This window comes from Humulus lupulus, chromosome 7, assembly GCF_963169125.1.
Source record: "Humulus lupulus chromosome 7, drHumLupu1.1, whole genome shotgun sequence".
Classification (NCBI taxonomy): Eukaryota; Viridiplantae; Streptophyta; class Magnoliopsida; order Rosales; family Cannabaceae; genus Humulus; species Humulus lupulus.
The window spans coordinates 15,722,025-15,734,005 of NC_084799.1; the positions used below are offsets into that span (position 1 = coordinate 15,722,025).

Below are 11,981 nucleotides of genomic sequence, written 5' to 3' on the forward strand. Positions count from 1 at the left end.
ATTCCTTTTGTGTCTATTCTACTTTATAAGAGTAATGGTTCAGTCAATCCTCCTAACAATCCTAATGTTTCTCAAACACAAACCACCCATTCTGATACCTTCAATCAATCTCTTCAGTCCATGCCTTCCCGTACCATCCCTCCTACTTCTTCACCACATACTACCATTACCTCAGCTCAAACAGAACACATTCCACCACCCTCTGCCCCTCCTGATGTGTCTGTTTTAGCTGACTCAACATTTACAAGTTTACCACAGTCTTCTTCTACACAAGGTCCTACTAACTCTCACTTGATGGTAACTCGGTCCAAGGCAAGGTTATACAAGCCGAATGTATACATAGCTTCTAAAGAGCCTTTGACTGTGAATGATGCTCTGCAGGATACATCTTGGAGGCAAGCTATGGTTGATGGATATTCGGCTTTACTGAGAAATAAGACTTGGTCCCTTGTTGATTTGCCACCGAATAAAAAATATATCGGTTGTAGATGGGTGTTCAAAATTAAGGAGAATTATGATGGTTCTATTTCTAAGCACAAGGCTCGGTTAGTGGCAAAATGGTTCAACCAACAATTTGGATTTGATTTTACTAAGACCTTTAGCCTGGTAATTAAACCTACTACAATACGTGTTATACTAACCATTGCTTTGTCTAAAGGGTGGCAAATAAAATAGCTGGATGTTAATAATCAATTTCTTAATGGAATGTGTTGACGGTGAAATCTCGTCAACGAAATTAGATCGGAAAACTCAAAGGTAAGTTAGGTGATGTTTATATAAGAACTTAGAATAAACTTTAAGGAAAAGTAAACCCAGATCAACAATGGAGCAAGCCTTTGTATATTTCTCAATAGCCTCTGCATACAATGAATTTTCCAACCCCCCTCCCAGTGGAAGTGGGATTAATTTTATAGTGGGCTCTAATGGCCCTTGATACATGGTGGTCCAGGGGACCAGATGGTACACGAGTACACTAGCAGGAGAGTGGTTTCCGGGGTAGTGGTGTGTTTAACGCCCAAACGTGACTTCCACTTAGCGGTAGTTGTAGTATAGATGGGCAGTCGATTCCACAAGGAGGTAAAGAAACAAGTTAATCAATAAATAAATGTTAGAGATAAATAATATGAAGAAAATAAAACAAGTGATATTTTTGTTGTTTTTGAAATTTAAATATTAGAAATAAAGATAGATTAAAATGTGATGTAACAATAGGTAACAAGTAGGAATGATCAAGAATCACCAATATGCATACTTATTTATTTGGATATATGATTTACAAAAATTACACAAATGGATAGTTCACATCCCAACTATTCATTTGGAAGATTTAACATTAAAGCACAAATATATTTAACAAAAATGTATTCAAGTGATTACTATTCTTTACCATGGAAAGATGAGATAAATCTTATGAGAAATCTAAAAATGACATTATATCATTGGCAATAATGCAATAAAAGATTGGACATAAAACCTAACACAAATATTACTTTTACCATTTATAAAATACATAGAAAGAGCATGACTAATTCTATATAGATTTTAGTAAAAGTGAATATATATGAATGAGATGGAGAAAATGATAAAGATATTATCTATATTATTTTCACTAATTTGATAATACATAGAAAGTGCATGACAAAATCTATATACTATTAGTAAACATAAATATAGATAATAAGATGAAGAAGTAGAGATGAAAGAAAATAAATCACTCAAATATATAAACTTTAAGCACATGGTGAATCAAAAATACCAAACAAAGGCATAGTGCATATAGGATCATCCTAGCCTTCCCAAGAAGGTTAGCCTATTATGCTAGACATTCTCATAAAATTCTAGAGAGAAAATATGAGAGATGAGACTAAAATTTGGTAGAGTTTTGCTACCTAAAAATTACATAGAAAATGTGAAGAAAGTGTCCCTATTTATAGATGGAGAAAATGACTAAAAAGAAATTAAACAATAATTTGGGGTTTACAAAATAAATCTGAAATATTAATAATAAAATATGATTTTGAAAAATAAAATCTTATTATTAATATTAACCTAACTATTTTGGTGTATGGTCAAAATACCCTTTTTAAAAAGCACCAAAAAAGATGAGCTTTAAAGCTCAAAATGGTAATTTTGCAAGGCCCAATACCCACAAAATATGGGTTGAAGGTGGCTATGGCAGAAGAGGGTTTTGACCCACTTCCAGCCAATAAAAATGTGCCACGTAGGCAGGCTGTTGGGAAGGCTTCAGATTGGGCTTGTGCACTTTGTTGGGCGGCTGGGTCTCTTTGGGCAGCTTGTGAAGGAGGCGAGTTGGGCCTTCATGTGCATTTGGGCCACTGGAAGAAGAGTTGGAGAAGGCTGAGGAATTGGCTTGCTGGGGTGAGGCTGAAGCGTTGGAGTGAATGAGCTGAAGAGTATTTAACGTTGGTCTTGGAGGCTTGATGCTGAAGACAAATTATGATGGCCTGGACACGTGGTGCGAAGGGAGCATGACACTTGGCGCTGGGAGAGTTGCTGGGACGCATGGCAGGCTGGGAGCGCGACAAGTGGCTGCTGGAGAGAAGGGAAAGCTTTGGGCCTGTGATGCTTTGGGCCGAATTTATGGGCTTCAATTTTGCAAAAATGCCAACTTTTCCTCCTTTCTTCAACTTTATTTCTTTATTTCTTCTTTCTTTTCTTTATGACAAAATGCATCTTTAATTCCTACAAAATAACAATAAATTAAATTGTAATCAAATATTTTCATTTATAAAATAAATCATATTAATTCCATGAAAATATTAATTAAAACTTAATATATTTTGACAATTAAAATCAACAAATATGCATTTTGGGCATTAATCATGGTGTCGGCTCCAGTACATGGTCAGAATCCGTGGGGATGTCTCCACTACTTACTGAGTATGAGTGTCAGAGGTTGTCTGGTGTGGACCGTAGCAAGTACTTCATTTGTACGGCCACTGACAGGGGCTCAGCAACCGTACTCCTTCTGACTTGGTGCGAATCGCTATGAGGCACCTCCAATGTATCCTTATTGGTGTGTTGGAGAGATCCATGATTTTACCTCTTGTTGGACTCCCAGGAAGAGAGGTACCCCATTCGTGGCATCCATGTGTGAGTTGGTGGTCTAACTCCACAAGACCAATGCCCTGCGGTCCCCATGCGCAAGGGACCGCGAGACCATCAAGGCTAGGCGAGGTTGCCCTGCTGCACGAGGCCCATGGTGTTGGACACCTCCTAGGCGCGAGGCCCATGGTGCGGCACACCCACGACGCGCGAGGCGCCCCTCCTAGGCGCGAGGCTCATGGCGCGGCACACCCACGACGCGCGAGGCGCCGTTGATGCGAGGCCCATGGCGCGGCATACCCACGACATGCGAGGTGCCCCTCCTAGGCGCGAGCGCCATGGTGCGGCACACCTACTAGGAGCGAGGCGAGACAGGGTGCTTTGGGGGCAGCGAGATGCAAGCCTGGGCATGGCGTGGTGAGTTGCACCAACGGTCACAGATTCGCAAGGGCCTCGCGTGGGGCAAGACGGGCTATTTCATGAAGGCCTCTTGTGAGGAATGGGTCTCATGTAATGAGATCCTTATCCTTAGATGCTGGTCTTCCTCACCGCAAGGGTCGTAACTCGCAAAAGACTTTATACGTGTTGTCTTAACACAAGCCTCCTTCTTGGGTGCCTTGCACCCTTAGCAATTTTTTTTCGTGGTGGATTTTTGGTATCCACAAAATGCTTCAAGAGGAGGTTTATATGTGTCAACCACCGAGTTTTGTTGATGAAAGTGCTTCTTCTAAAGTCTGTAAGCTTCACAAGACGATTTATGGGCAGAAGCAGGCCCCCAAAGCTTGGTTTGAGAGACTACGCAAAGCTTTACAAATTTTTGGATTCACAGGTGCTCGGGCAGATCAGTCTTTGTTTATTCGTATCACTACTGCGCACACCACTTTCGTTTTCATTTATGTGGATGACATATTAATTATTGGAAGTTCTTCAGCTGCTATTTCAACATTGGTTTCCAATCTGACCTCTGCCTTTGCACTAAAGGATCTAGGTGAAACACATTATTTTCTTGGTATTCAGCTTACTAATACTCCTAGTGGTCTGCTTCTATCTCAGAGGAGATATATTGTTGATTTGTTGCAACGTGCTGAAATGCAATTTTCCAATTGGTTGCCAACTCCCATGAGTCCTAGTGAAAAAATTTAAGCTTTTGGCAGTGACCTTTTTGAAGATCCCACTTTGTATAGGAGCTTGGTGGGAGCATTGCAATATGCCACCATTACTCGGCCTGAAATTACCTTTGTTGTGAATAAGGTGTCTCAATATATGCAGAATCCACTAGTTTCGCACTGGAAAGCAGTAAAAAGGCTTCTTCAATATCTTAAGAATACACTGGATTATGGTCTTCTTCTCCAACCTTCCTCAGATCTCAAATTGGTTGGTTACTGTGATGCCGATTGGGCCTCTGACCCTGATGATAAGAGGTCTACGTCTGATTTTTGTGTTTACTTTGGATCTAATCTCGTGTCATGGTCTTTGAAGAAGCAGCAGCCTTGCTAATCATACTGCTGAAATTTTCTGGCTTCAGCCTTTGCTCTCTGAGTTATTGGCTTCTCTATCTTGTGCTCCAACAGTGTGGTGCGATAATTTCAGCACAGTTCATATGGCTGCCAATCCAGTTTTTCACCAACTCACCAAACACATAGAGTTAAATTTGTATTTTGTCAGAGACAAGGTGGTTAGCAAGCAACTTGTTGTGAAACATGTCCCCTCTGTAGACCAAACAATTGATTCGTTCGCTAAAGCATTATTTGCTGCTAGATTCTACCTTACTCGGAACAAACTTAGAGTTGTGTTACCTCCCACTCTAAGTTTGAAGGGGGGGGTTAGGAATTAAGCTTAGTTTGTTATTTCAGTTTCTTAGTTAGTTGGTTTGCTATTTGTACAACTGTAGTTAACTAACTTCTAACTAATTCTTGTATATAAACTGTTGTAACTTATTGTTAGCTATATGAGAATCAGATTGTTATTCTTCACTTCTTGATTTCTATAAAAAAAATGGTCAAATGATAGCGAAAATATAATACGCAAGTATGCGCAATCAATTCAAGTAATATAGATAATAAATAAGAATCGTTCCCACAGAGACTATCAATCAAGTACCAATAATCAATTCTAACCTTCTATTTAGCTGTCAGAAATAGAATGATTTTTAACCTAAAACTGAAAATTGAAATAAAGTATGCAATTATAAAAAAATGATTCAAAAATTAAAAACCTAGGGTATTAACTTCATCAACTTTTCAACCTATTAATCTTACTAATCAGTGCATATAATTCTTCAATTTCTATCCTAATAGTGGGTTAACTAAAACAATCTTAATTATTTTTCAAGGTAAAAAGATGTCAACCTATATGCAAACTTTCTACATACCTGTGATAAGTTTTAACATATAGCAAGCATGAAGCATAGAAACCCTAAACGCTACACAAACCATATAGGTACTATCGTCCTATATGCAATTTGTGTCTATATGATTATAGAATATTCAACTCTCCCCTCTCGGATCTCAAATCAAAATCATAAATCATGTAAATAGTGATCAATTATCCACATGCATTAAGTAGGGCTGAGCATAAAATCTGAAAAACCGAAAAAACCGTGTACACCGACCTACCGAACACCGAAAAAACCAAAACCAATTAAACCGAACACCAAAAAAACCGCCAACGGCGCAAACTGCCACTGTTCGGTCAGTTTGAAAATTTTGGGTGAACCGACAAGTGAAACCGAAACCGACCGAACAATATAAAATAATAATATAATATTATATAATTATTAATTATTAAAATTTTTAATAAAAATAAAAAATCTGAAAATTTAAAAAAAAAAACTTAGGGCATGCACTTGTTTCAGATACTCCTCATCACTTTCACTTTGCAGCCGCCTCTCACTCACAGAACAGAGTTCAACAGACCCATCTCCTCCTTCTTCCTCTCCTCTGTTCTCTTTCAAAGTTCAAACTTTCAATCTCCTCTCCTCATCACTTTGCAGCCGCCTCTCACAGAACAGACCCATCTCCTCTTTCTTCCTCTCCTTTGTTCTCTTTCAAAGTTCAAACTTTCAATCTCCTCTCCTCATCATTTGCAACCGCCTCTCAAATACCCATCCCAGCCCAAACGACGGACCGACCACTACCACGACCCTCGGCGGCAGCAACACGGCCCAGCCGCAAGACCAGTCGACCACGACCCACGCGACTGCATTGTTTCACTTCAAGTTCACGGACACGGCGGTGGGCGGCGGATACCTACCAGGTATTAAATAATGCACTTTGCTCATCTTATTTTTTTTAGTTGCTCTACTTTTGACATGGTTACATGGACTTGGGAGCAAGAGTATTCTTTATTAAAATCAAACAAGCTGTCTGTGTTCAGAAGTAATGGTCTTTGTATTGTACATTTAACAATTTGTATTTAAAATCAAACAAGCTGTCTATCAGGTGAAATGCATATTTGCATTTGCTCTTCTATTTAGCTCTCTGTTCTAATTACATCCGTGTAGTAATTTTTGTTTGGTTTGGTTTGGAGCTATTAGAGACACCTTTTATTTACAGGTACAAATTCATTTTACTCTTAAGTACTCTACCACCCCGCTAATATTATCATTTTTTTTTTATAATTTTAGAAACTTGTTTCAGGTCAATTTTTTGCACTGAATTTTCTGTGGGGTCATGCATTTTGCAAATTGATGATTCAGACCATATATAAATAAATAGAGTACACTATGTTTGACTTATAAGACTGAATGTTGATGTGTTTTTTATAAGTAATGGCATTTCGTTGTCATTTATGGTACAAATCTCTATTTTTTTCCTTCTTATTTAAATCTTAAAATAAATAAATAATTGGTATTACCTACCCCTTTCGAGAGTATAATACTACTAATACCATAATAATAATACTAATAATAATAATAATAATAATAAGAAGTTATAGTACAATTATTACAATATTAAATATTAGTGAATCTCATCTAATATTATTGTTTGTGATATCTTAAAATTGATTTATAAATAGTATAATATTTATCTAATTCAACAATACATCAAACACAACAAATATATATCAATTGGTACAATGAAGTATTGGATAATTAAACAATCATGTTGTATCTTCAGGGGTGTTATATACAAATAATAAGAATAATAATGATGCTTCAAATCATATTATTTGGTGAACCAAATAGTCTCATTTCACAAATTCTTTAGTTCTCTTCCTGTATGATTTCATAAGTTTTCTAAATTCATATTATGCCTTATATTTGTTGCTGAAATTGTGTTTATAAATACGTAAATACATCGTAAATATGGATAACGAGAAAAATTTAGAAGGGATGACGGGGGAGTGGTTGGAGTATGCTGAAACTAATTTGTCAAGTTCTGATGGAGAAGAACAAGCGAAGGAAAGGAAGAAAGAGAACGTACGAAAGAAGAGGAATGATCGACAAAATCAAGATAAGGAAAAAGACAAAGAGACCAAGAAAGAGGATAATGAAAAAGAAAAGGAGAAAGAGGTTGAACGATCAGAAAAGAAGCAAAGGGTTGGAAAGAAAACATCAAGCGTGTGGGATCATTACACTATGTTGCCTGATTGTGATCCCAAGAAGCCAAGAGCTGCTTGCAATTATTGTGGCACCAATTATACGACTGATACAAAGTTGAATGGGACTAGCACACTATGGGCACATGTGGAGAGAAAATGTAAGAAGTGTCCTTTCAGTGACTGGGTTGAGCAAAGTAAGAAGCAACAATCAACTATGAATAGATTTACTAAAAAGACAACAACCTGCAATGAAGAGGAAGTTGCTTCAAGTGGGCTGCCACTAAGGTTTAATCAAAACGTTGTTAGGAAAGTGATCGCCGAATATATCATTATGGATGAGTTATCCTTTAGGCACGTGGACGGAAAAGGATTCCAAAAGCTCATTAAACATTTCTTTCCCACATTTCAGTTCCCATCAAGATTTACTGTTGCGAGAGATATTTACAATGCGTTTCTAGATCAGAAGAAATAGTTGAAGTCGATTTTGGTGAAGCACAGAGTGTCGTTGACCACCGATTGTTGGACATCAATCCAGAATATTAGTTATTTGTGTTTGACTGCACATTGGGTTGATGATAATTGGAAAATGCAGAAGAGAATTATCAACTTTATCCAAGTTCCTAGCCATAAAGGGGACTTGGTGGGGAAAGAGTTGATAAATTGTCTTAATGAGTGGGGTATCTCCTCAGTTTTTGCAGTGACAGTTGACAATGCCTCCTCAAATGACGTTGCTCTTAGAAAATTGAAGGGGCACTTGTTGGACAAAGACAATACCATTCCATTGAATGGCGAAATGTTTCATATGAGGTGTTCAGCTCATATTTTGAATTTGATAGTAACTGATGGGTTGAAAGAGTTGAATGATGCAATTTCAAGCATTCGAAATGCGGTGAGATATGTGCGGTCATCTCCAGCTAGACTGAAAAGATTTAAAGAAAGTTGCAAGGATGCAAACATTGAATCAAAAGCCTTGTTATGCTTGGATGTGGTTACTAGGCTAGCCCCTCAGTTGTGACAGGTCAGATCTCTAGCGCTGGTTCTTTGTATACTGCATTGTTTGATTCAGGGGCTACCCATTCATTTGTATCTGCTAGAGTGATAAATTAGCTTTGTAGACCTAGTGGTGTGTATGCTAGGGATTTCAGACTTTGTTGCCGATAGGAGAACTGGTAGTCTCTAGGAAATGGATTAGAGCATTGCCAGTAGAGATAGATGGTAGGGAATTGTCTGTTGATTTGATTGAGTTAGAGATGGACGATTTTAATATGATTCTAGGGATGGATTGGTTATCGAAGTATGGGGCAATGATTGACTGCAAGCGCAGAATGGTGACTTTTGAACCGGAAGGGGAGGTACCCTTTGTGTTTGTGGGGACAGTTAGTGGACTGCGAGTACCAATGATTTCAGCATTGAAGGCTAGAGACTTGATGTAGGAAGGTTGCATGGGATTTCTAGCGAGTGTTGTGGATACCTCTAGGGTGGTGTCAGTTGGTTTGGGTGAGACTAGATTGGTGTGTGAGTTCCCGGATTTGTTTCCAGCAGATTTGCCAGGGTTGCCGCCGCAGCGGGAGATTGACTTTGTTATAGAGTTGGTACCAGGAGCGGAGCCAGTATCAAGGACACTTTACAGAATGGCTCCAGCGAAGTTAAAGGAGTTGAAGATTCAGTTGCAGGAGTTACTTGATTTGGGGTTCATCAGACCGAGTTTCTCGCCATGGGGTGCTCCAGTGTTGTTCGTTAAGAAGAAGGATGGATCCCTTAGGATGTGTATTGATTACAGGGAATTGAATAAGTTAACCATTAAGAACAAGTATCCACTGCCTAGGATCGATGACTTATTCGATCAATTACAGGGAAGAACAGTGTTTTCCAAGATAGACCTCCGATCAGGTTACCATCAGTTGAGGGTTAAGGAGGAGGACATACCAAAGACCGCTTTTCGAACGAGGTATGGACACTATGAATTCCTGGTTATGTCCCTTGGATTAACCAATGCCCCAACAACCTTTATGAACATGATGAATAGGATTTTCAAGGATTATTTGGATAAGTTTGTGATTGTGTTCATCGAAGACATCCTGGTGTACTCTCAGTCAGAGACAGAGCACGAGCAGCATCTGTGGCTGGTTCTACAGCGGTTGAGGTAGCATAAGTTATATGCTAAGTTCAATAAGTGTGAGTTCTGGTTACCACAAGTTACATTTCTGGGCCATATTGTCAGTAAGGAAGGGATTCTGGTTGACCCAAGTAAGATTGAGGTGGTCAGGGATTGGCCTAGACCGAGCAATGTTCCTGAAGTGAGAAGCTTTTTGGGCTTAGCAGGGTACTATCGGCGGTTCGTGGAGGGGCTCTCCAGAATAGCTATGCCTTTGACAGAACTGACAAAGAAGAAGACAAGGTATGTTTGGACGGATAGATGTGAGAACAGTTTTAAGGAGTTGAAGCGGCGATTGATCACCACGCCAGTGCTAAGCTTGCCGACAGATAATAAAAATTTTGTGGTTTATTGTGATGCATCCAGACAGGGTTTGGGGTGCGTGTTGATGCAAGCTGGTAAGGTGATAGCCTATGCATCGAGACAGTTAAAAGAGTATGAACAGAGGTATCCCACGCATGATTTGGAGTTGGCAACGGTGGTGTTCGCACTTAAGATTTGGAGACATTATCTCTACGGTGAGAAATGCGAGATATACACCGACCATAAGAGCTTGAAGTATTTCTTTACTCAGAAGGATCTGAATATGCGCCAGAGGCAGTGGCTGGAGTTGGTTAAGGATTACGATTGTGATATCCTATACCATCCTGGGAAGGCTAATGTGGTGGCTGATGCATTGAGTCGAAAAGGCCCAGGACAGTTGTTTAGCTCGAGACAGATATCTGACAAGCTAGCCGAGGAGATGATCAGAGCAGGTATAGAGTTGGTGGTTGGTCAGTTGGCCAACATCACTCTTCAGTCTACGCTCCTTGAGAGGATCAAGGAGGCGCAGGGGAGAGATTCACAATTGAGAGGTCATAGAGAGAATGTCTTAGTCGGAGCGACTAAGGACTTCTCTATTTCAGAGATGGGATTACTGAAGTATAAGGGTCGGATTTGTGTGCCGATGGATTCTGATATCCGGCGGGAGATCTTAGATGAACCGCATACCACTCCCTATTCCTTGCACCCGAGTACAACGAAGATGTACCAGGATTTGAGAGTTTTGTATTGGTGGTCGGGCATGAAGAGGGATGTGGTGGATTATGTGGCCAAGTGCTTAACTTGTCAGCAGGTCAAGGCTGAGCATCAGAGGCCAGCGGGGTTGCTGCAGCCTCTGGGAATCCCAGAATGGAAGTGGGAGGATATTACCATGGACTTTGTGGTTGGTTTGCCGAGGACTGTGGGACAGCATGACTCAGTGTGGGTGATTGTGGATAGGTATACCAAGTCCGCCCACTTTTTGCCTATTAGGACAACTTATACTGTGGAACAGTATGCTAAGTTATATGTGAAGGAGATTGTTCGACTTCATGGGGCTCCGAGGTCGATAGTGTCCGACAGGGACCCCACCTTCACTTCCAAGTTCTGGGAGAGTGCAGAAGGCTATGGGCACGTAGTTACGGTTTAGTATCGCTTATCATCCTCAGACAGATGGACAGTCTGAGAGAACGATTCAGGTATTGGAGGACATGTTGCGAGCCTGTGTGCTAGATTTTGGGGGATCATGGAGTAAGTATCTCCCTTTGATCGAGTTCTCGTATAACGACAGTTATCAGGCGACCATCGGAGTGGCTCCGTACGAGATGCTTTATGGAAGGAAGTGTAGATCACCTATTCATTGGGATAAGTCAGGTGATAGGAGATATATGGGTCCAGATATGGTTCAGAGGACCAATGAGGCGATTGAGAAGATTAGAGCGCGAATGCTCGCCTCCCAGAGTCGTCAGAAGAGTTATTCAGACCTGAAACGCAGGGGCGTGGTATTTCAGGTTGGTGACCATGTGTTTCTGAGGGTTTCACCTTTGAGGGGTGTGAAACAGTTTGGTGTTCAGGGCAAGCTGAGCCCTAGGTTTGTTGGTCCCTTCGAGATTCTGGAACAGGTTGGAGAGGTAGCTTACAGACTAGTGATGCCTCCAGCTTTATCAGGGGTTCATGATGTTTTCCAAGTGTCCATGCTCCGGAAGTATGTGTCATATTCGACGCACGTTTTAAGTTATGAGAATCTGGAGCTCGATCAGGATTTGTCCTATGAGGAGAAGCCGATTTAGGTTCTTGACCGGAAAGATAAAGTCTTGCGAAGCAAGACCATCGCCTTGGTGAAAGTACTATGGAGGAACAACAAGGTTGAGGAGGCGACGTGGGAACTTGAGTCAGAGATGAGGGAGCGGTATCCCGA

The 11,981-nt window shown here is 40.2% G+C and overlaps 1 protein-coding gene across 1 annotated transcript; it reads left to right on the forward strand.

Moving 5' to 3' along the window:
• Positions 1-7,372: 7,372 nt before the first annotated feature.
• LOC133791420 (uncharacterized) lies at positions 7,373-8,080 on the forward strand. Its single transcript, XM_062229349.1, has one exon. The coding sequence runs from the start codon at positions 7,373-7,375 to the stop codon at positions 8,078-8,080; it is 708 nt and encodes a 235-aa protein (XP_062085333.1).
• The last annotated feature ends 3,901 nt before the right edge of the window (positions 8,081-11,981 follow it).

Coding starts and splice junctions, on each gene's coding strand:
- LOC133791420 (XM_062229349.1), top strand. CDS start 7,373: ATGGATAACGAGAAAAATTTAGAAGGGATGACGGGGGAGTGGTTGGAG.